Source organism: Lagenorhynchus albirostris, chromosome 8 (genome assembly GCF_949774975.1).
Source record: "Lagenorhynchus albirostris chromosome 8, mLagAlb1.1, whole genome shotgun sequence".
Lineage (NCBI taxonomy): Eukaryota > Metazoa > Chordata > Mammalia > Artiodactyla > Delphinidae > Lagenorhynchus > Lagenorhynchus albirostris.
In genome coordinates this window covers 70,840,618-70,865,273 of record NC_083102.1, presented here as the reverse complement: position 1 = coordinate 70,865,273, position 24,656 = coordinate 70,840,618, and the positions used below count along the sequence as shown (strand labels likewise).

At 35.6% G+C, this 24,656-nt stretch overlaps 1 protein-coding gene across 4 annotated transcripts in view; it reads right to left on the bottom strand.

Annotated features, from left to right (window-relative positions):
• HDAC9 (histone deacetylase 9) overlaps window positions 1-24,656 on the bottom strand; it is a 586,393-nt gene that overhangs the window by 381,671 nt on the left and 180,066 nt on the right. For 3 of the 4 annotated variants that reach the window (XM_060157124.1, XM_060157125.1, XM_060157123.1), the window contains one exon: window positions 14,308-16,937. In XM_060157124.1, the coding sequence (XP_060013107.1) occupies window positions 16,623-16,937 (315 nt within the window). In that variant the 3' untranslated portion in view covers window positions 14,308-16,622. Of the gene's footprint in view, window positions 1-14,307; window positions 16,938-24,656 lie in introns of those variants that run through there. The other variant, XM_060157126.1, reaches the window with a different exon arrangement.

Below are 24,656 nucleotides of genomic sequence, written 5' to 3'. Positions count from 1 at the left end.
ACTATGCATGTATCTAAATTAATTAAGAATCTCAAATCCGGGATACCTAATTTTAAAATGTGGATATTCAGATATGTTTATTGCCTTGGACAAGTCACTTTGACTCATGGAAGTTGCTGTTAATTCAGCTGGGAATTTAGGCAAAAGTCCTCATTGCAAATCAGTTGCAGAATATAATTTTTATTCTTCTGTTTCTTTTCAAATATTCTTCACTAATTTTAAAGCCTGAACAATATTAGGAATAGTGACTTAAATATAATTAAAGATAATTGTTAAAATTTGAACGCATCAATTAAAGAAATTAAAAATATCTTTGACCTTGAAAGAAAGACTAAAATATTGGGAACAAGTCTTGAAGTAATTGAATGTTTTAACCACTGTCCTTTCTGTGAAACCAAAACTAAACTAAAATATTCTCGTTCAAAATATCAAATGAAATATTTTCTTCTTCAACAACAAATTCACAATGAAAGATTTAGAGATTTTGCAAGATGAAAAAAAGCACATTAAATATATTCATGAACAAAAAAAGCTCGATTTAAAATCACAGTTTGTCAGCCAAGTTAGGGTTAAAATAATTCAATAATAATTGTCTTGAGTTTCTACTAACAAGGTAGTAACAAACTAACTAAAAATTTCTGATTAGAAAATGATAACATTCTCAACCCAATATTAAACCACGAAGAGCAGCAGCTCTTCTTCGTATCCTCAATATTTTTTTTCCGCTTTCCCAAGGCCAAAATGTCATCATTCTTTTTTAAAGAAAATCAAAGCCAAATGGTAAAAATGCAAAGATTTGGTTAAACAAACAGTCAGAATTTCAGTGGTTTTATCTGCAGCATGCGGAGCAACCAAACAAAGCCAAGATATTGTCCATCTCTTTGACAGACAAAGAGCCTCAGAGGTCCAGAGTGACATGCCCGAAGGCTGGCACGTGATTTGGCTAATTAAATTAAATAGCAGGAAACAGCTTTTCCATATGCCATGGCCTGGCCACACACAAACTGTAACAGTAAATCTTTTATACTAGTCAAGGAAAATGTAACCATTAAAAAATATACAGTACCAACACACCATCCAAGAATCAGAAGTTGCATATCCACATAAACTCCCTGGGCCTGGACTTTAACGCCAAATGCCTAAGAACTTCCTAATTCACTTTAGGAGCTATCGAAAAGCCCATGGTAATTAAAAAGGATGAAAAAGAAACCCCCCTAAGGTTTACCAACATTTTTACTTTAGCCAATATTCTGATTGCTTTAAGGACACATTTCTACACAAAAATAAATCAAAACCTCAATACTTCTGAATCAGAGTTAAAATTAAATCTATTGCTCATTTTCCATCAATTTTATATCCTCCCTCCCCATCACACAACTGAAATTAGGAGATCTATTGAAAAAGGAATAGAGCCTTTGGAGTCTCTTCAGAAAACTCTTATTCCATGCTTGCCACAATTTCTCACCCAATACCATAATTTTCTCTAAGTTTGCCATTGAGTTCTAGGCTTTTGTTCAAGACAATGATCTAATAAGATTATAGTATAATCTTTAACAACAAAAACACACTCAATTTATTGGGATTCAATATTATGCAGAAAAAAAGAAATGGGGGGGTCAGTTGGGGAAAGGGAGGCAAGGAGGGAGGGAGTGAGGGAGGGTGAGAGGGGTGGAACTAATTCTTTAAACTGAGGTTTGAAAGGTTTTTGAAACTTAGTTGGTATTATTATTTTTTAGTTGGTTTATTCTATGTAATTGTAGGATGCCAAAACTCCTCTAATATACATGGGTTAGCAATGCCCATTCAAACTATATTTGTGTATATATGCCAAAAATAGATAAGAAATTATTAACAATTGTTCCCCCATGTATGCCTTCAAAATTAAGAATTGAGTGTAAAGACAGCCAAAATTCAAGAAATTCAAAGCCTAAGAGAAAATAGTCAAGCCACATAGAAGAACTGACTTAATAGAAGCCAGTAAGTGACCAGCTTCTAAAGTGAAGCCAAGGCCTAAGAGTGAGCTAAAGCAGCTCTTTCCCCCTCCCCAAGATAGTTGTATTTATCTCTTCATACCTTTACTGAGTCCCATCCTCCCTTTTCCATCCCTATCCCTGCCCCAGGGCCCTAGGCTAAGATTGATAACTCCCTAGGGTTATTCATCCCTGTAAACATCTAGGACTGTTCACTAGAGGCCCAGAGTTCACCAATTAGTGAGAGAGAAAAACCAGGATTAGAGTCAAGGCTACTATATACCTGCACCAACAAAACTTAAAAACAAGTCTTGAAAAGGTTTAAGCGATCAATATTGTTTAAAGAAAGACAAATTTAAATTATCTGACATCTAATGAAAATTTACTACACAGTAAATGGTGTAGGACGACAAGAACAATATTCAAGAGAAAAATTAAGCAGCAGTAGCAGACACAGAAATGGCAGAGAATAGAATGAGCAGAAACAGACTTTAATAAAACAAATACATATAAATATGCTCAAGGATTTAAAAGAAAACATAAATATAATGAGAAGGTAAATGGAAAATATATACAAGAACCAAATGAAACTTCTAGATCTGAAAAACGCAATGTCTTAAATGAACAATTTATTGGGTGTGACTAAAAGAAGTTTATTTACCAGGAAGAAAAGATAAGTACAGCAACAGAAACTACACAAATAGAGAGAGAATAAAGAATAAGAAAAAAATGTACCGAGACTTAGAGACCTGTGAGACAGTGCCAAGCAGTCTATCCTGGGTGTAACCGGAGTCCCAAAAGAAAGTGAGTGAAAATAATATTATAAAAAATAATGCCTGATATTTTCCAAAATTAAAAAATAATGCAAATCCACAGATACAAGCTCAGTGAACAATAGCAGGATACAAACAAAGAAAACAGCATTGAGGCAAATTATAATCAAGTTGTGGAAAACCAGTGATAACAAGAAAATCTTAAAAACAAGCAGAAGAAAAAATACACTATCTGACTTCAAGACTTGCTATAAAGCAACATTAATCCAGATTCTGTGATCTTGGTGTAGAGTTAGACATATAGATCAGTGGAATAAAGGAAAGAGTTCAGAAGTTTGCTCACATATATATGTTCAATTGCTTTCTAACAAAGGCATGAGAATAATCCAAAGTTCAATTGATTTCTAACAAAGGCATGAGAATAATTCAAAGGAACATGATAATCCTTACAAAAACTGGTACGGAAAACTTTGGTTACCTATATAATATAATGAATCTCAACCTTTTTTTAGTTCATACACAAAGTTGTATGGCTCAAAATGTTTCTTTGCCCTATATGTAAAAACTAAACTAGAACGAGAAAATATAAAAGCAAATCTTTCTCAGATAGGACATAAAGCACTAACCATAGAAGAAAAAATTGACAGAATGGGACATACCAAAATTAAAACACTCTACTCTTCAAAACAAAAGACAAGCTATAGGTTTAGGTAAAAATACTTGCAACATATACATCTATAAATGGATTGTATCCTGAATATATGTTACTCCCATACCCAATAACAAAAATACAGATGCTCCAAGCAAAAAACATGCAACATAGCTGAATCAACAGTTTAGCAAAGAGGCTCTGCAAATGGCCAATAAACACATGAAAAGATGGTTAACATCATTAGACATGAGGAAAACACAAATTAAAACCACAGTGAGAATACACTACACATCCACTAGAACATATAAAGTTAAAAAAAATCTGACAATACCAAGTGTTGGCAACAGGAACCCTCATACGTAGCTGACGACACTGTAAAATATCCCATCAAAAAATTCTTTGGCAGTTTTTTATAAAGCTAAACATATACTTAACATACAAATCAGTAATTCTACTCCTAGGTACTTACTCAAAATAAATAAAGCAACTGTTTACCAAACCTTGAATATAATATTCATAGCAGCTTTATTTATAATTGTCTATACCTGGAAATAACTAAATTTCTGTCAATGAATGAACAAATCGTGTCATGTCCATACAATGGAACACTACTCAGCGATTAAAAAAAGACCGTATTACTGATACACACATGCATGGATGTCAGAAGCATTTTCTGACTGAAAAAAAAAAATTGAAAATATCACAGAACCTTTTTATATAATTCATTTATATGAAATTCTAGAAAAATCAAAACTAATGCACAGTGCCAGAGAACAGACGAAGGATTGCTTGTGGCTGAGTGGAGAGTGGGGGTGAAGGGTTGAGTAAAAAGGAGCAAGAGAGAACTCTATAGTGTGCTATTCTACACCTAGATCGTGGTGTACACATTTGTCAAAATTCATCAAATGTACATATGTAAGTAGATTTTTGTATGTAAATTATACTTCAAATAAAATGGATTAAAAAACCAATATGGTTTAGGCAGTTAAAGTAACCAAAGTAAAATCTCATTTCAAAAATTTAATCCAAATTATGATGGAAAAAAAATCCAGACCTTTAGAAGTGGAACATTTTTTAAATCTCCAGGAAAGCCTCCTTCTGGGCGGGGAAAAAAAACCCCAGCTTTTTAAATCTGCTTCCCTATCTAAAAGAGTATTATATTGATCTATGACAAAGGAGGCAAAGATATACAATGGAGAAAAGACAGTCTCTTCAATAAGTGGTGCTGGGAAAACTGGACAGCTACACGTAAAAGAATGAAATTAGAACATTCCCTAACACCATACACAAAAGTAAACTCAAAATGGATTAGAGACCTAAATGTAAGACCGGACACTATAAAACTCTGAGAGGAAAGCATAGGAAGAACACTCTTTGACATAAATCCCAGCAAGATCTTTTTGGATCCACCTCCTAGAGTAATGGAAATAAAAACAAAAATAAACAAATGGGACCTAATGAAACTTAAAAGCTTTTGCACAACACAGAAAACTCTGAACAAGATGAAAAGACAACCCTCAGAATGGGAGAAAATATTTGCAAACAAATCAACGGAAAAAGGATTAATCTCCAAAATATATAAACAGCCCATGCAGCTCAATATTAAAAAAACAAACAACCCAATTAAAAAATGGGCAGAAGACCTAAACAGACATTTCTCCAAAGGAGACATACAGATGGCCAAGAAGCACATGAAAAGCTGCTCAACATCACTAATTTAGTAGAGAAATGCAAATCAAAACTACAATGAGGTATCACCTCACACCAGTTAGAATGGGCATCATCAGAGAATCTACAAAAAACAAATGCTGGAGACGCTGTGGAGAAAAGGGAACCCTCTTGCACTGTTGGTGGGAATGTAAATTGATACAGCCACTATGGAGAACAGTATGGAGGTTCCTTAGAAAACTAAAAATAGAAATACCATACGACCCAGCAATCCCACTACTGGGTATATACCCAGAGAAAACCATAATTCAAAAAGACACATGCACCCCAATGTTCATTGCAGCACTATTTACAATAGCCAGGTCATGGAAGCAACCTAAATGCCCATCGATAGAGGAATGGATAAAGAAGATGTGGTATATATATATATACAATGGAATATTACTCAGCCATAAAAAGGAATGAAATTGGGTCATTTCTAGAGACGTGGATGGATCGAGAACTGGCATACAGGGTGAAGTAAGTCAGAAAGAGAAAAACAAATATCATATATTAATGCATAAATGTGGAACCTAGAAAAATGGTACAGATGAACTTTTGCAGGGCAGAAATTGCAGGGCAGAAATTGAGACACAGATGTAGAGAACAAATGTATGGACACCAAGGGGGGAAAGTGGCGGGCGGTGCTGGTGGTGGTGGGATGAATTGGGAGATTGGGATTGACATGTATACACTGATATGTATAAAATAGATAACTAATAAGAACTTACTGTATAAAAAATAAATAAAATAGAATTCAAAAATTAAAGAAAAAAGAGTATTATACTGAAGTACAACTAACCACCGTACATAAAGCTGTAAGATATATAAAAATACCTAAAAATGTGTATGAGGTAAAGAAAATAAAAAATCAAGGAATCAAGTTGGATATTTTCACGAGTTTGTCAGGCCATTCAAGCAATAAAATAAAAATCAAACCATTTAAAATATGCACCAGAAAACTAAATGTTACATTTACTTTAATTCGTAAAGTATAAATAAAAAAAGGGATTTGCTAGCACCACCATCATGACCAAAACATACATAAGCTACTAAAAATACAGTGTTAAGTCATCTTTATCATGTTAAATGAAAGTAATAGAGAGGACTAATGACTATTCAAAGTTAGCAAGCAATTCACTTAAGATCAAGAAATCATTGCAGGATTTCTTGTTCCATGATGGAATGAATTTAGCATTCAGCAAACTGGAGACAATAGAAACCCCCTCTTGCCCCCTCCCACACCAAAGGAAAATGCTCTCAGAGCATTTTGTTAAAAAGCAAAGTCACAGAAATTTCACTACTCTTGTTTCTTTCATGCTACCTCAAAAAAGACACAGCCCAGTGAAAATGCGAGAAGAGAATCTGTCCTATAGGCTACTGGTAAGGCAGACTTTCAGAGTTTTGTTTCCTGGTTCTGATAATGGGGTGGGAATTAACGGTAGAGGAGAGCTGGGCATAGACAGCTTATCCGAAGACCCTCCCTTGATCAATATATTTTCTTAATACACTCTTTGGCACAAAGATCATGTGGGTCATTTTTACCTAGAGTTGATTTAAATTTGATGAATCCTTCGTTGAAATCTGAAGAAAAAAATCTGGGGTTCTTTTTACGGGAGATAAAAGGAGATAGATTGAAAGGGGATGAGAGGAAGAAGAAAAGTCATGTACTCACAGGGTCTCCCAAAGAACAATCCAAAGTGGGTATTGCCCGACGAGTCATGAAAGGGTTGCAGTTCAATCACTTAAATTCTGGACTGTTTACTCGCAGTCCTTGGGACAGGGAAGGGCAATCCAAGCAGCCTCCTGCAGGCACCTACGCTGTATATTTATTGCCATTTTTTGAGTGTGCTGGGACATGGAAAAGGTGGGGAAGTATTGTTCTCTGCTTTTTTATTTACTGAAGAGAAAGTTATGCATTATTAAAAAGTGAAACTGAGTGTGAGGTAGGTTCCTGCCAAGGAGAAGAAAGTAACTAAAGTTCCAAGAAGGTCTTAGTAATGTTATTAATAGTGATATTACTAGCTTTTGCTAATTTTTATTCTGCTTCAATTTTGCTAGCACACATTGGTATTTACACAGACTAACCCATCTAAATCTCTTAACACCCTAATAAATATTGCAATTGTTAATCACGTTTAACAAACCAGTAAACTGAGGCTTGGCAAAATTAAGTAATTTGGAGGTGGAGTTGCTGGTAGATGAAGTTAGAGTTGGAACTCCTTCAGTCAGTCTATAGAATCAGCATTGTCACCACTAGGCAGTGACACCTATAATGTAATTTCACACATGGATCTCAAAGACAATGAGAAATGCCACTGTTCAAGTTTTTTGTATATGTAGTCAAAACAACACAATTTCCAGGTTCAGAAATAGTTTTCCTTAATTAAATATGCATAAAGATGAGGTTGATTTACTCTCTAAGATTAGTACGAATCATTTTGTTTTCTTTCCAAGCTCCAACTTTCAAAAATTATATAGATTACATGTATATAGAAAAAATAATGCAGGTATACCTCATTTTATTGTGCTTCACTTTACTGCACTTCGAAGATAGTGTATTTTTTACAGATTGAAGGTTTGTCACAACTGTGCCTCAAGCAAGTCTACTGGTGCCATTTTTTTGACAGCTTTATTTTTAAATTAAGGTATGCACATTTTTTTGACATAATGCTATTGCACACTTAATAGACTATAGTGTAAACATAACTTTTACATGCACTGGGAAACCAAAAAATTCATGTGACTCACTTTATTGTGATACTTGCTTTATAGCAGTGGTCTGGAATTGAAGCCACAATATCTCTCATATGCCTGTATTATAAAGAGCCCATGAAAATTGAGATATTGTATTTTTATCTAAAAATGTGTGTCAGATATTATAATAGAAGTAATAAAGATTGATATAGAATACAAATTATGAAAAACAATTAGTAAGGTTTGAGTAATATCAAATAATAAATTCATCAAGAAAAAAATTTCCACCATTTACCCCTAGTTGAAAATGAAAATTAAACAGTAACAATTATTACTAGAGCCACCTTAAAGAAAATGTTACTAATGGAGACATTCAGCACAAGAAATAGTCCAACAAGTAAAAAATGAGTCTACATTTCATATTAGAAAACAAAAGTGAACCTGTAATCATAATAGGGAAGAAAATGTCCTTTAGCCATTAAGGAATCTGAATAAGAGAAATGTAAAACAAAAATCATTCAAATGGCATTTAATTGAGAACTTCATAGGTTCCTTGTGTGGTTCCAGGAACCCTGATATTTTCCCTGGCTTCAAAAGGCAAAAGGTAATAATGAAAGAAAAAACTACATGACAAATTGTATGGAACTGATTTCTAAGTTGACTGAATAATTCAGGCGGGTTAGAGAAATCAGAGATGGCATAAAGGAGAAAGCAAAGAAAGGTTTGAAAAAGGAAGTTAAGCGCTTTCCAGATAGTGAAAAAAGCTTGATGAAACTCATGCAATTGGAATCCCAAGTTGGAAATTTGCTTTGCATGGAAAGTGATTAAGTTAGATTGGGAGGGATAAGTGCCTGGTCAGAATATAAAGGTCGAATTATGAGGACTGAAGTTCCATGATAACATTTAGATAAAGATATTAGGAAGATATTACTGTATGTTCTGCCATAGAGAATGGGAAAGTGGTATCGGAATTTCACAGTATGTTAACTGAATTAGTGTAAAGAGGACACTGATGTGGAAGGAAGCCCTTGCAATGATAAAAAAAAAAAATCGTTTTAGTATTAATTATGTTAGTGACTAGGGAAAGCAGAGCCAAAGAGAGAGTGAAGAGATATGATGGCTGGAAATCAGAAATAGGAATACCAACTGCTTATAAGAGATAAAGAGGAGATGATCAAGGGTGGCTTCATGATAATCCATCCCAGAGTCTAAATGGTGGTTCCAAAGACAGAAATGGAAGAGTGAGAAAAAACAGCACATTTTACAGAGGATGAACTTTTACTAACTTTGAGATGAGAGTGGAGCAATGAGTGTACTGTCTTTAAGACTGACAGTATTAACAAAACACGTGATAGACTTTGAGTTGTCTTTAAGGTAAAAAAAGAAAGATATCTTTAAACCTTTAAACCATTAACATGCCACAGATCTCTTCTAACACAACATTTTATACCTTTATGTTAGACTAAATTACAGCAATAGAAAGATACTGGCAAGAGCAAATACTCATTTGTTCACATTTTATAGCCTACCTATTTCCGAAATGATGTAGTGAGATCTGTCTATTAACATGAGAGGAAGATGATCTAAAAGCAGTGGTGTACAACATTAATGTAATGTGAGCCCCAAATGTAAGCTACATATATAATCTTAAATTTTCTAATAGCCACATTAAAGAGGTAAAAGAAAGCAAGATTAATTTTAATAATGTTATATAACATATTTAAAATATACTATCTTTTAATATGTAATGAATATATATCATCATTACTTAAGTATTAATATATTTCTATACTATGTCTTTGAAATCTGGTGTTTATTTTACGCTAAAGCATATCTCAATTCATACCAGTCACATTTTAAATTCTCACTAGCTACATGTTGCTACCAGTTTGAAAGTACAAATACACAGTTCTTTGCAGAAATTCTGTCAACAGAGGAACAAAGATCAAAGACTTGAACGTAATAACTTCAACATACAATTTAAGTGCAACGTAGACATAAGTAAAAATGAGTAACCAGGGCAGAATTTTAAAGCCACATAAATGAAGAAAAATAGCTTTTAAAGATCACCAGGAAAAATAAAAAGCATTTCTTAACGGAAAAATAAACTTAGTATTTTCCTCAGTTTATATTAGCTATATTAAACATCAAGATTGTAGCATTTAATTGAGAAGAAAAAAAAAAGAAGCAGCATCAAAAGCTAGAAGGCAACAAGAGACAACATCAGGAACGGTGGAAAAGCAAGACCAAAATCAACTAGGAATGAGGAAAATGAAGATGATGGATGAGCAAGTGGAGTTCGTTAATCAGTAAGTTCTTATCTCTTTAAAAATAACACAAAAGCATGGAGGAATATTTTAAAATGTACATAACTCAAAACAGATCAAAGACCTAAAAGTAAGTTATAAAATTATAAAATACTTGGAAGGAAACATAGGTGCACTGGATTGTGACACTGGATTAAGCAAACATATTCAAAACAAAAGAAAAAATAGATGAATAGACTTCAACAAAATTAAAAATGTTTGTGCATCAAAGGACACTATCAAGAAGATGAAAAGACAACCCACGGGATGGGAGAAGATACTTGCAACTCATATAGCTGATAACGGTCTAGTATCCAGAATATATTTAAAATCTCTGACAACTCAACAGTAAAAAAGACAAACAAGCCAATTAAATAATGGGCAAGAGACCTGAATAGACAGTTCTCTAAAGAAGATAAGCAAATATCAGCAAATATCCAATAAATAAATGAAAAAAATGTTCAACATCATTAGTCATTAGCGAAACAGAAATCAAAACAACAATGATCATTTCACATCCACTAGGATGGCAACAATTTAAGAAAAAAAAAAGGAAAATAACAAGTGTTAGAGAAGATGTGGAGAAACTGGAACGCCTCATAGATTGCTGGTGGGAATATAACAGCCACCGTGGAAAACAATTTAGCAGTTCTTCAAAACTTAAACAGACTTACCAGATAACCCAGCAATTTCACTCTTAGCTATATACCCCAAAACACTTAAAACATGTTAAAATAAAAATCTGTACACGAATTTTCAGAGCAGCATTACTCGTAATACACAAAAAGTGAAAACCACCCAAATGTCCATCAGCTGATGAATGGATAAACAAAACATAGTATATTCATACAACAGAATATTGTCCAGTCATAAGAAGTACTAATACACGCTGTAATGTGGAGGAACCTGAAAATATTACGCAAAGTCAAAGAAGCCAGACACAGACACATAAAAGGCCACATAATGTATGATTTCATTTATATGAAAATGTCCACAAAAGGAAAATCCATAGGAACATAAAGTAGACTAGTGGCTGCCAGGGGTTGGAGGAGTGGGGGATGAAGAGTGTCCACACTTAACTGGTACAGAATTTCTTTGAGCTGATGAAAATGTTGTGGAATTAGGAAGTAGTGATGGCTGCGCATCATCGTGAAAATACCAAAACCCACTGAATTGTACACTTTAAAATGGATAAAATGGTGCATTTTATGTTATATGAGTTTTATCTCAATAAAAAACACAAAAACAAAAAACAACATACCACAGTAGCTCAGAAATTCTGAGGAAAAATAATTTGCCACGTCTTGGCAAACTCCATAATAGACTAGGAAATTATTCTATTAGAAGAGAGAAGCAAAACAGACAAACACTATCAAAGAAGTAATAGCAGTAAATACAGTAACCTATATTTATACTACAACTATACTTGATCTATAATTAACATGCAGGTGAAATATACAAGAAACACAAGACAGTCTTACGAAAACAATGAATCAGAGAATCAAAGAATCTTAGGTAAAAACTATTAAAAATCAAGACATATTTTGAGAAGTGGTTTAGGGCCCTTGGCCATCTCCAGAGCACTGTTTCTGAATCAGACTCTCCCAAAGGGCTTGAAAAATGTAGATTGCTGGGCTCCCAGTCAGTACAACAGGATCAGAACCTCTGCAGGGTGTGGTCAGGAATCTCAATTGTCAACATCTTCCCTCAAGACAATTTTTATGCACTTTTCAATAGGAAAACCACTTAGGAGGTCTAGAACTCAAGACAAACATCCTTATTTATTTATTTTTTTTACAATACTATATACAGACTATTTTATGTCAAAGTGACTATCAAGTGCATCCTTGATACGTCAAAAAAGTTTTTAAAGGCAAGTGTCCTGACTGCTTAGAAATTGAAGTCTCCTCCCCTTCGCTGGGGAATGAAGGTAAGAAGTGGCAAGGGAGAGCTGTGAGCTGGTTGAAATCTTGTCTCTTTCACTCTCCCCAAAAGTTAATTCCAAGTGCAGTCACTGTTTCACCCCATCTCAGGACTGGCTCTGGTCAGAAAAAAAGGGACTCACAAATTCTCATGATTCTAAACAGTTGAACATAATGTACAAGAATTAGATTGCTCATCTGTGAATTAGAATAAAAAAAGAGTCCTGATCTCCTAACTTACAGCAATGACTGAAAGAGAAAATGGATTCAAAACAGTTTGGAAATGCAAAGAGAGAGAGCGAGACTTGGACATGTAAGAAGAACTGTTGCACAAATACAGCTCAGTGGTAGAGGCTGAGAACAAGGGCTTCAAACTGGAGCTAGACTGTCACTAACTGGGTGACCTTGACCTGATTTGACTTCTCTGGGCCCCAGCGCCCTCATCTCTACAATGAGACAATAATATCTACCCTGTAAGGTTGTTGTGAGGACTAATGCTTTAAAAGATGTAAAGTGCTTATAACAATACCTAGTACATTACATATTTGCAATAGTTAAAAGTCTTTTTGTAAATCAAGATGGTCCCCCAAAGTTGCATTTTCTACACCCTACAGTTTATAAGCCTTAAAGAAGTTACTTTAAATGAGAATAGAGACCTTTTAAAACCTAGATAGATTAGTTCTGTAAAGTCACACTCCCAATATCTTGCTTCATTTGCCTGACTTCTTTGATTGCCTGCACACACCCACCCCTTACCTTCCCTTTAAAATCCAGTTGGAGGAATGATCAATAATAAAGGGGATGGTAATCTACCTCTCAAACTCCTTCTCTAGTATCTCTAAGTCCCTGATTATAAATGCTTATAATTTGTACACCTGGATTACTTATCATTGTTCACCCATAATTATACACCCACAATTGTATATTTCCATTAGTGGAAAAAAAATCACAAAGGAATGCCAAATTTAAAAAAATGCTGTTGTCCTCCTATATATCCGTTGAGTACCAGGCTTCAAGAAAATGTTTAGCGTCTGAATTCCTTTTTAACATACTTTAGAAAAAAAGAAGTATGAAGCAACATAAAAATTTCTTAAAAACTGTCTTTCTTAGAACTATGAAAAGTAGCAGTCTCCATTTCAGCAGCCACCTTCACCAGGGAGAAGGCAGCTCTTGACTATCAGAAGAGGAAATCTAATGGTTATTCATTTCAGGTCCTGGCAAAAACTATTTTTCTGAAGAAGAAGTTTCTAATATTGATGCAGTTATCAGTCCCTGTACATTTTGGAAATCAGACACACAGTATAAAATCATTATCTAATTGATTCTTCCAACTCTTTTTTGAGGATCTCTAGTACCAAGTTAATTTTGTAATTTTACCGTCCAAAGGCAATTTTCAGGAAATTATGACTAGCATCAATGGTATTTCCACAATTCTGACCAAATTATCTAGTTTACAGCACTATGGAATGATAATCCATTTCATAATACTCAATGATATTAGCTCCAGAATTAGAGTAGCTTTACCTCATGTGACACTATTGAAGTTTAAAGAGAATCAAAGAATATAAAACAAATATTTTTAACCTATTGAACCAAATACACAGTAACACATTATGAAGTACTGACTAGTAAGTTTTGCTTGCAACTGACCAGAAAAGGAAAAGGAACCCTTGGATGTATATGGTCCGGTTCCCTTCACTTGAGTCAGGCTCCTTATTCTTCACACTACTATTATAATAATTGTTTCCATATAAGGGGAGGTCATTTAATTACTCTTTTCTCTTTAAATTTATGTACTGTCACTTTATACTTGTAGGTCAGGTCCTTACTGTAATAGATATAACTATTATGATACACAGAAAATTATTCATTTTAATATTTTATTGAGTGCTTGACATATTCAAGGGATTATATTAACCTTTTTAAAAATAATTTTTTAAGTTGAGCAAAGTTAGGAACTGATATCTATTTATATAAAATTTTATATTTAGAAGTTGACATCAAAGATGATAACATACGAAAAAGGCCACGCGGGGAAAATAAAACTGCAACAAATTTTACATGTGTTTGCTATGTGACAATGGCTGATGTAAACAGGTTAAAGTCACTATTGCTGAATTTATTATTTTTAATGGCATTAGAAGTAACTGCTCGAAAGATCTTTATTTTCTTGTTTCAACAAAGAATGGCAATATATTTTGGTATATGAGACCTAGTGCATGAGCTTCAAATTCGATTAAATATATCAAGTTTACACAAAGCCATATGTATGAAAGGGGATCTTTTAAAAAAAACTTTATTTGAGAAAGGAAGAGACTTATAACAGAAGGCAAGAAGAGAAACATACAAACAATATATTTACAACACAAAACAAGAGATCACCTTCAAGGGTGTAAATTATAATAAATACAGTAGATTTTAAAAGAGACATTTATCAATTAGCTCTAAGATTATTTAAGTCCAGCTTTCCTTTTCACTGGTTCCAGGTAGTTTCTTGATTAAATTCAAAGACTATCAAATTCAAACAATTAACGTCCACCAACTGTACTGATGAAGCTCTCTCAAATGACATTATAAAAAATAGGGTTTTTTTTTTGTTTGTGATTACATATCTTTGCAGTAATATTATACAAAAGCCTGCTCAGCCACATGTTCCTCCCCAAATAAAATGTATTTTAAAAGATGCACTATCCCTTTTTTATGAGATTGAAAAAAGACTTTAAAGAAAATGTATATTTATGAGATGGGAAAAATAAACAATTTTATCTTAGGAATGTCATATTTTTAATGCAAAACAACTGACAAAAAGTCATTTTAATCTGAAGGAATATACTAACCAAAATATGTTGGTAGTAGGAAGTGTTGCCTATTACAGCTATTTGTCAAATTATCAGGACTTTCATTATATGGAAATGTTTTAAACTTTCTAACTTCTAGTTATGTTAATTTAATTTGAATGGAGACTTTTTAAAAAAGGATAATGTATCTTTAGCAGTAAGCTTTTTTAAGAAATATTTTAAAATGTCACAGCAAAATGTAAACAACACGTGCCAGTAACATACAGTTGTACAAGGTCTACATTTGGCAAAACTGCTATATCTCCTTTGAAACAGGATACTACACCTTAAAATGCCTTGGATTTAGAAATATAAATATTTTAATAGAAAAAAACCTCACAAAGATTCTAGGTCAATTTGGATTATCCATATTAAAGGGGTCTTAATACAACGAATCTTTAACTAGCTTAACAAAAGTAAACCTATAAAACAAGGTAAACATATCAAAAGGGAGTATGAAGGAAATGTTCCAGTGAAAAGCTTCCTTAACAATTTCCCTACTTGTGGTGTTATTTTCTTAGACAATAAATCAATTCATAGAGTGCCCTTTAAAAACAGAGAGAGTAAAACACTATCCTCCGTTTTTTTTTTTTTCCCTACATTCCTCAGTACATGAATCACTTGGACTTCCTGTTTCCACAAGGCATTTCCTGTTCGGCCTCATAGAATCAGTTTTCTGTAGAACAGCAGGAACCTGACAAAGAACTGACTTAAATAAACAGTCTACTGTTGCCTTCAAAGTTGTTTGCATTTCATAACATCAAAGGACATAGTCCTTCTGAAGGTGCATTATGTACAAGTAGATTCTTTTGTTAAACCTAACTTTCCTAATTTTTTATTTGCCAAAATAGTATGGTATATGCCATGTCATTATGGAATTATATTAAAGAGATCCGAGTGACAATGATTATCAAACATGATACACCTTCTTCTTTTAAACACGATTTTGACTTCATATCAGATAATAATCACACCGTTACTATGTTTTCCACAACTGTAGATACAATACAGTATCTGATTGGACCATAATGCTGCACATTACTTCTTGCCAACATTTGCATCTGCTTCATTTGATCTTTTTCAATAAACAATGTCATCAAATAACACAGGATAAAAATGAAATGAGCAGTACTAGGTGAGACATAATGTAATATTTAAAATAGTGCTGTGCTGTACTTTGCATCTATATATTTAAAACCACCTCTATTCCTAAAATTTTCAGTTGCAATCTATACAATAACCTAGGACTACTGGCATAGTAACCAGAACATTTCACTTAACAAAAAAAGAGAGAGGAAGGAAGGGCTGACTACCTTTAACAGGGTTCAAGACTGTAGTATGATACATTATGTACAACAATGTGAAAATTGAATTCTGCATATCAAAAAAATCAAGAACTAATAGAATGTTTCATTGACCAGACTGGGAAACTATATCCAGCAGTCACTGATCTCAACAGATAAACTAAAAACAACAGTGATTTCGTTTTCCTTAGAAGTAACTGGTGGGGCAGGCTTTGGGATGAATTAAAACCCTATTACTTGGATACTGATGTAGTATAATTTTAGTGTAACAGGTATTTCCTTACCAGTAGAGTTTCAATGAAACCTTGATATCTATATAGAGATCAGTATATAGAAAGATCTATATATAGATATATCTGCATTAGAATCCTTAAACACTAAAGTCAAATCATTCAGAGATATAATAGGATAGGAAATTATATCCATTTACCAAAGCCTGCAATGCATTTCATATTCAGATAATGACTTTAATTACAAATCCTGGAGCTAAATCTTTGCCTATTACCTGTTGCATAAAAGCAGCCTGCTCCCCAGATTCCATTTCCTGGATCTGAGCATCTTCATCACTGTCCACTGGTTCCTCCTTGACCTTCACAGCCCCAACTTGTCCCAATGCGTCATCCACACAAGCACTGCTGTCACTCCTAGTGCTGTTGCCACTAGAGGGCGCTCTGTCTTCCTGCATCGCCTGGTCCCCCTGAAGCTCTTCCTCCGCTTCCTCGAGGTGACTGCCTGGTTGCTTCAGTTGTTCAATAGATTTCGAAAGCAGCTAGAAGAGAGTGTTCAGGGGTTCAAAATTCAATAGTTCTTGGTGGTAACAGAGCAGCAATAAACACTTTGATTTCTTATGACTCTACTTCAGTACACTCTGATGTCTAATCTCTGAACATTCCTTTCAGAATGAATTTGTATGCAACAAACTTCCTCAGTAGTACTAAATCTGAAGCAGTCCCATCAATTCCATATTGTATTGGTGTCCTAGACAGGGAATGAAGTCTTTAAGTGGTTTTTAAAACTACATCACTCTTTTGGAAAAAAGTAAATAATAAACTTTTTCTATGGAAACCACAAAACTTTCACAATCTCATTTTCCACCAAATGGCAACCACTGTAAAAGGCAGAAGCACAAATGCTAAGGGTTCTTCTTGCCTATTAATTTTCCTATACCTAAATGGTCAAATGATAAAAGACCTTCATATATACTTCTAAAACATGGATATACTGATTTTGAAATCCTGAACTTTAAAAAGATGTGGAATTAAAAAAAAATTGACAGCACTAAAAATGTTTTATAAACATATCCAAATGTAAATTAAATAACAGGAGAGAGACAAGGAATTCTTTTTAATTTGAAAATTATTATTTAGACCTTTTATTTTGTAAATTAAATCAGACTTAATCTTCAGAAGTGTATGAATTATCATTAAAAAAAATAATCGACAACACACCTATCTTAAACAATAGCAAAATGCCATAGTATAAAAGCTCAGTATATGGGGAAAAATTCTCAAGATGATTCCATCTCGTGTAGGCTTTTTGTTTTATTTGACAAGGACCCTATTGACTGATCATCTGCAGATCTTGAACTGTGTTTTCAGGAGTGGTTAGAATTTTCTGCTGAGTCAGTGCCCATGTAAGCAACACACCAATTATTATAATGAGCAGCACGGTTAGAATACCAGCACAAAAATCATGAATACAGATTTTTCTATGAAAAATTCAAATTTACCTCCCACTCACACCTAACTATGTTTTTAAAACTAAACACATACTGTAGAGTTAGAATACATAAGAACTCAAACTTTGCAGGGTGTCTCTAACCTCTCAGATCATTCCTCCAATGCCCTGCATACGCTGACAAAGCCTTTCAATTTCACTGTAGTAGAATTATCCTGGGAGTTTTCATTCATTTGTTCAACAAATATTTACTGAGTGCCAACTATGTTCAAGACACCCTGCTAGGCACTGGGAAAACAGCCACTGCCCTGCCCTCATGGAGCTTATAGTTTAGAGTGTTAGAAAGGCACCAAATAGATACATAAATTTGTTCTTCTTTTCAAGCGTGGTAAATGAAAAAAAACAAACACAGGGTGTTAAAAGAAAACAACACACTAGTTGGTATAGGAGGGGAAGTGTGGAGTATGAAGGAAGGTTTCACTGAGGAAGGTCTATGTTTAGGCTGAGACATGAAAGATGAAGGATGGACAGGAGTCGTTGGGTGTGTGTAAGGAGTGGAAATCAGGAGCACTTCTGGCAGAAGGCACAGTGTGTGGACTGAAAGAGGAGCCCCATGCGTTTGAGCCATTGAAAGGCCAGTGGGGTTTGAGCACAGGAAGACAGAGAGAGAAAGCTGGAAGACGATTTTGGAGAGGGTAGCACAGTTTATAACATGTTTGGGTCGTGAATAAGCTTCTAGAGAAATAAAATATAACTTAGGATAAGCCATATATAAGACCTAAACATCACTTATCCTAAACTAGACATGATCAAGCGAAGAGAATACATACCAAAGCTCATATCAAAATGAAGAAGGTAAACTTAAATATTAATTTCCTTCGTGCCTACAATCTAACGTCTATTGTTCCTGGACAGTTAGTATAAGGAGAACATTCATCCCACCATGCTTTAAATGTTTTTAGGTACTTTTTAGGAAACTATCTGCAGGACTTTTGTACCAATCGTGAACACTTATCAGCTCTTCTTGTCTTAAATACATAATAACTTGAACACTGCTGAGATTTTGGAGGAAAGAGACAATGTAACATTCCTGGACTCTGACTACACAATTGTAAAATTCCATTTAATTGGCTAGGGGAAAAAAACATCTAACACCACAGAAAACGAGCAGGGTTTTAACTGAAAAGCTCCAGTTTTAGCTGGGACACCAGAGATAAGAACATTCGGTGACAAACACCCACTCATTTTCTCAGAGAGAGAGAGAGACAGAGAAAGAGAGAGAGAGAGAAAGAAAGAGAGAGAGAGACAGAGAGGTCATCAGCCAGGCCTGCAACTTTGACCTCCATCACTAACCTAGGATGACATACAAGAGCAGGTTAGAGGATTTTGTGGGGAGAAGAGATTTACTTAGAAAAAGTACTAGTCAGGTGAAGGAGGCTGCAAGAGCCCCTCAGAAAGACTATCTGCCAGAAGACTGCTGCAATTCATCTTATGGATGGATGTACTGAGCTGTAGAAAGTCCCCCTCTTGCTACCAAAGCTTCTCTGGAAACGTTCACGGGAGCTATAGCTCATCAGAGCTGATGGGCCAAGGATACCGGTGGGTCAGAGATGCCTCCACAAGGTGGTCAAACAATCCTGCCCATAAGAGCCTCTGTGAGGGCAAAAGAAAAAAAACTCTATGGGATGTGTGGCCACAGGACTGGAACTAAAGGCCATTCATGAAAGGTCAGCCAGAGAGCACATGACCAGTGTCCAGGAAATGCCACGTCAAAAGTTCCTGCTGGGCTTCCCTGGTGGCGCAGTGGTTGAGAGTCCGCCTGCCGATGCAGGGGACACGGGTTCGTACCCTGGTCCGGGAGGATCCCACATGCCGCGGAGCGGCTGGGCCCGTGAGCCATGGCCGCTGAGCCTGCGCGTCCGGAGCCTGCGCTCCGCAACGGGAGACGCCACAACAGTGAGAGGCCCTCGTACAGCAAAAAAAAAAAAAAAAAAAAAAAAAAAAAAAGTTCCTGCTTCCTGTGAGTGACTCCGCATCTTATCCGGCTTCTGGATGTTTGACTACAGGGAGTATTTAATAACCAAGAGGAAGTTACAGATGCCACCCGCTAAGTAAAAAGACGTTCCTGTTGCTATTTCTCTCCTCAGCTTCAGTTCCAGCGTGGCCTCTCACTGCCTTGACCTCCTAACCTCCAATGGTCTTGTCCTCCACCCTACCTCAGCTCCCAATGACCTGGTCTTCGTTGGTAACTGTACACTCTCCTAAACCTCAATTTCAAACATCATTTCTTTCTTCTGGCTCACCCTCAGAATATTCTGACCCCAATCATTCCTCACCGCTGGAGGGTCTTCCAAGCTCCCGAGCCTACCACATTCTCACTGCCCATCACCGCCACCGCCCTCGTTCCCCGACTTCCTTCCTTGAGGGACTAGGTTCCATTCTCCATGGATAAAAATCACTCGCTTATTATCTTCAACTCCCCTGCCCTTTTCAATATGGATTTTACTGTATAAGTGAGACTTCTAACCTTGGTTAATACTAAATCCCTGCCAAACCCAAGCAGCTGAATAAGCTAGGAAACAAATAAACAAATTACAGTCATGCTGAGTGTTTTTCTTCAAATTTGTGATCATAACCCTCAAACGGACCCTCAGTGCTGCCTGGAAATCCTAGTACATTTCTCTAGTTAATTTTCTCCCACTCTTTCAATGACTATTTCAAATTACTTCCTCTCTCCTCAAACCTCTAATATCCAGACCTCTTCCTCACTCCTGCTACCTTTGCTTCTTATTTTGGTGAGCAAATAGAAGCGTCACTAGAGAAACTCAACATTCTTCTACCAAGCCTCCCCACTCACTCTTCCTCCTGTTACCGTGAAAGAAAGGTCTGCAGCCCTATCTTAGTCAACCCCTCAGCTTAATGCCCTGGGTCCTATCCATTCCTGCAGTTATCCACTCTGTCCTCTATCACTCATTTCCATTCTCTGCTGCAGTACTTTCACTTGGACACCTTCAGTCTTATCATCCATTTTAAATGAAACCTCCCTTGACCACCCCCATCCCCAAACCCATTATGTACCTTCCTTCACAGTAAAACTTCTTGAGTTATTTCTCTTCATTGTCTTCATTTCTCTTGTCTCATTCTCTTTAGAGTTCTCGCCAACTAGGCTTTCATCCACACTATTTGACTGAAATCTCTCTCGTTAAAGTCAATAATGACTGCATAAATACCAAATCCAGTGGCACTTGAAATAGGATATTAACAGGTGCAGTCAGGATGAAGCATTTTAGAAAAGAAAACATGACAAAATCATAGCATCTTTGAAAGTAAGAGACTGATATTACTAACAGTGGTGCAGTCAAAGACCAGACAAGATATATGTGAATTTACTGAAATATAATTTCCTACAGATAGCAAATACGTCAAAGAAAATCTTTAATACTGACAAAATGCTGAGTGGTTACAGAATAAATCATAGGTACATTTTAACAGAAAACCTTTAACAGAAAATCCGATCTGTTAATGTATTTCTGAGGTCACCGGAGTGCCCAGAAATCACAGCATTTAGTCCATGAATCACATTTGGTATTTACCGCCGCACTGACATAGCGACATACATGAAAGTGTGTATAACAATTTCCAGTGTACAACACAGAAACGATACTGTTTGTTCCGGTGCCTCTGGATTCATCTACACTTCTGCTGGACTAAAGGAAACACGAGGGAGAAAAGTGCCAGAATGGATAATGCTATGATAACTGGACAAGAAGGCCAGACGGCAAAATGATCTCTTCCAAGGGCAGAACTCCTTACGGGTTTGTAAAAGAAATGCTCCTTGACACAAAACTGTGACTTATGAGTGGAGATCATATAGATATAAAATGTTGGAATTGGAAATTTTCTAATAACATTCTTCAAATCCTTATTTTATAGAGAAGGAATTTCATGCCCAAGTAAAAGCCGAGTCATCTACAGAGAAGAGAAGACACCTAGAGCTTTTTATACCCTTCCACTCTGCATTCTCCTCTCAAACGGCTATATTCCAATGACAACTGAATTCATATAAACAATTCCAATGTCTCCCCTGAGCTCCAAACTTGCATATTCAGCTGCTTACCTAACGTCATCACTTAGACCTAAAATATCCAACAGGCATCAGAAACTTTAAGTAGCTCAAAGATAACCTTTATTCCCATTGCACCCAAATGTATTGATCACCTAATTTTTCTCATCTGAGTAAACAGCATTACCCAGTGGCACGAGTCTAAAATCTAGGATTTATCCTTGTTTCTCTCTCACTTGTCTTCATAAATATCTGAAAACTTAATTAGTGCTTAGCAACAAAGCTTTGACACGTTTTTTTCCCCCAGGTTATGAGGCGAATGCCAGTATCCACTTGAATAATAACTACTACTTTTTCACCATTTATGGAATAAAACATGCTCTTTGTGAAGTTTCAAAAAATACAAAAGAAATAAATGGGATCTCCTGGAGACCGGTTTGCAAAATATAAATGCACAGAGGGAGTTAACCTACACTTATTTTTTTTAGATATTTGACTCAAGCTGTTTTTATTTAAACAGTCAAATTTGCCGGAGTGGAAAAATCAGCAATAAACATCAAGAAGATCTGCAAACAAAAGTCACAGAAAACCTGCCTGCCGGGTTTGACTTATTTCAGATTTTTAAAGTGAAAAGCTACTTGTTGTTATTTGTAAGTTTCTGACTATTTACTAGGAAATCCAGTGTTTGGACTATGTTGTCTTCTATGTGTTTTTGAACTACAAATGTGACCATTACAAAGAAGGTATGAGCAAACCCTTTTCTAATTTGTACTGTTGCTGAGTGGCCCCAGCTGCAGGGAGGAGCTGTCTGCTTACTCTCAGTGGGGTGGCAGGGTCTCTCTCTGGTTGAACATCTGGAGGTGATCCCCCAGCAAAGCTGAGCTGTTGCCTTGCTGGCTAGAAAACACAAGAAGAAACATCTGTGTGACAGATAAATGTGTAAGCCTGTGTGAGTCTCGGCTGAGGCCCCATCTGTAAAGCACACTGTGTGTCATTCGTCTGACACCAGGTGAGTTACTTTGGTGGGGAACCCAGCTGAGATGAAGAAGATGATGGCTGAGCAGCTTCTTCTACTCCTTTTATCTGTGCTTTTCCTCATCTGTCAGCATGTCTCTGTATTCTCCATGCTACTGTACAGCAATTGTACCAAACACTAAGAATGCTGCAGGCGGTCCATCACCATTTGGGTTTGTAACACACACACTATACACACTTACACTGGAGACTTTATAGACCAGATAGCATGATAATTTATCCAAACTGCTCACAGCTTCGAGTATTATAACTCGACTCTTGAATTCTTATCACTCCCTGCTAGGGTCATAACTATAGCAAGTCCACAACTTCAATGTTTGGACTTTGTTATATTATATGATGTTCAACATAATTCCAGGTTGAACATCATATAATCTATTGGCAAATGGTGTAAAATTCATTAAATAATATTTACAGGCTGTGCTGCTAATCTTTACACATTGACCCATTTAAGACCATCTCTGTATAAGTTACATTGTTTGATAAAATTCTAGAAACCAACATTTATATTTTTAACTTTAGCCACAGAAATCCTTCATGTCCCCACAAATATCTTTAGATATGGAATATCAAACTAAGAACGGAGTATATAAGGAGTAAATCTGTTTCTGATAGACATCTGATTTTCTGAAATTGCCAACAAACCATTCAGCACAAGTGTTTGAATTAAACCATGCAAAATGACCTTCAACCCTATTCATCACTTTTTTATTTTGCCTCAGATTTTAAGACAGATTTTACTTGGGGAACGGCAATAGCATAAGTTTTTTTTTTTTTCTTTTAAATAAATGTAAAATACTTCTTTTGGAAAATAAAACCCTTCCCTTAAGCTCCAAGGAAACTAGATTTAAAAATAATGATAAAATTCTGCCTCAATTCACAAATAGATTAGGTATGTACCAACTGTTCTCAAAAACAACCAGAGCTTGGAGGGCTTTCAAATCAAGAGGTCTACTTAGAGAAGAACTCCGACTCAAGCCAAAATACTACATGCCATTTTGCTTCTGTGCATTTTAGGGAAATAACCAGCAGAAGCAAAGTTAAATAACAAGAGAGAAAGATTTTCTAAGTACTGGTCCATTATTCACATAAGTTAAAGCTCTAAACTGAAAAACACCCTTTCTTGCCAATACTGAAGAGATATAAAATTAATCTAGGGATCAAATGAATTCTTAATAAAAATGCGTTTATTTTTATAATGCTAAATGACTATCCAAAACAATGCCAGCAATTAAAATATCCTTTCTTCGGCTCTCAAAACATCCTAATATTCCAATAACTCAATTATGTGTTCACTTCCAGAAAGGAGACTGAAAATTTCCTCCTCCCGGCTACTTAGAGAAAGTTACCCACTCTTTCATTCATTCAACAAATTTTTACTGAGCACTTGCTATAGGCCATGACCTGGGAAGAGAGCGGTCAATCAGGCAAGATTCTGTCTCTCAGGGGGAAATAAAAAATAAGTAACTGAAGATTGGAACTAAATGTGATAGGGAATAATGGGGGAAGGAGTGGGTGTCTGTGTCCAGTTTGGATGGGCAAGGAAGGCCGCTCTGAATAGCTGAGGTTTGAGCTGAGAGAGACTCCAATACCAAGGTCGAATCATAAGAACACCTGGAGGTCGAACATTCCACACAGAACTGTGACTCGCAGTTCATTCCAGGAGATGGAAGGAGACTCCTCACACAGGAGAGAAGGCCAATGTGGTGGGAG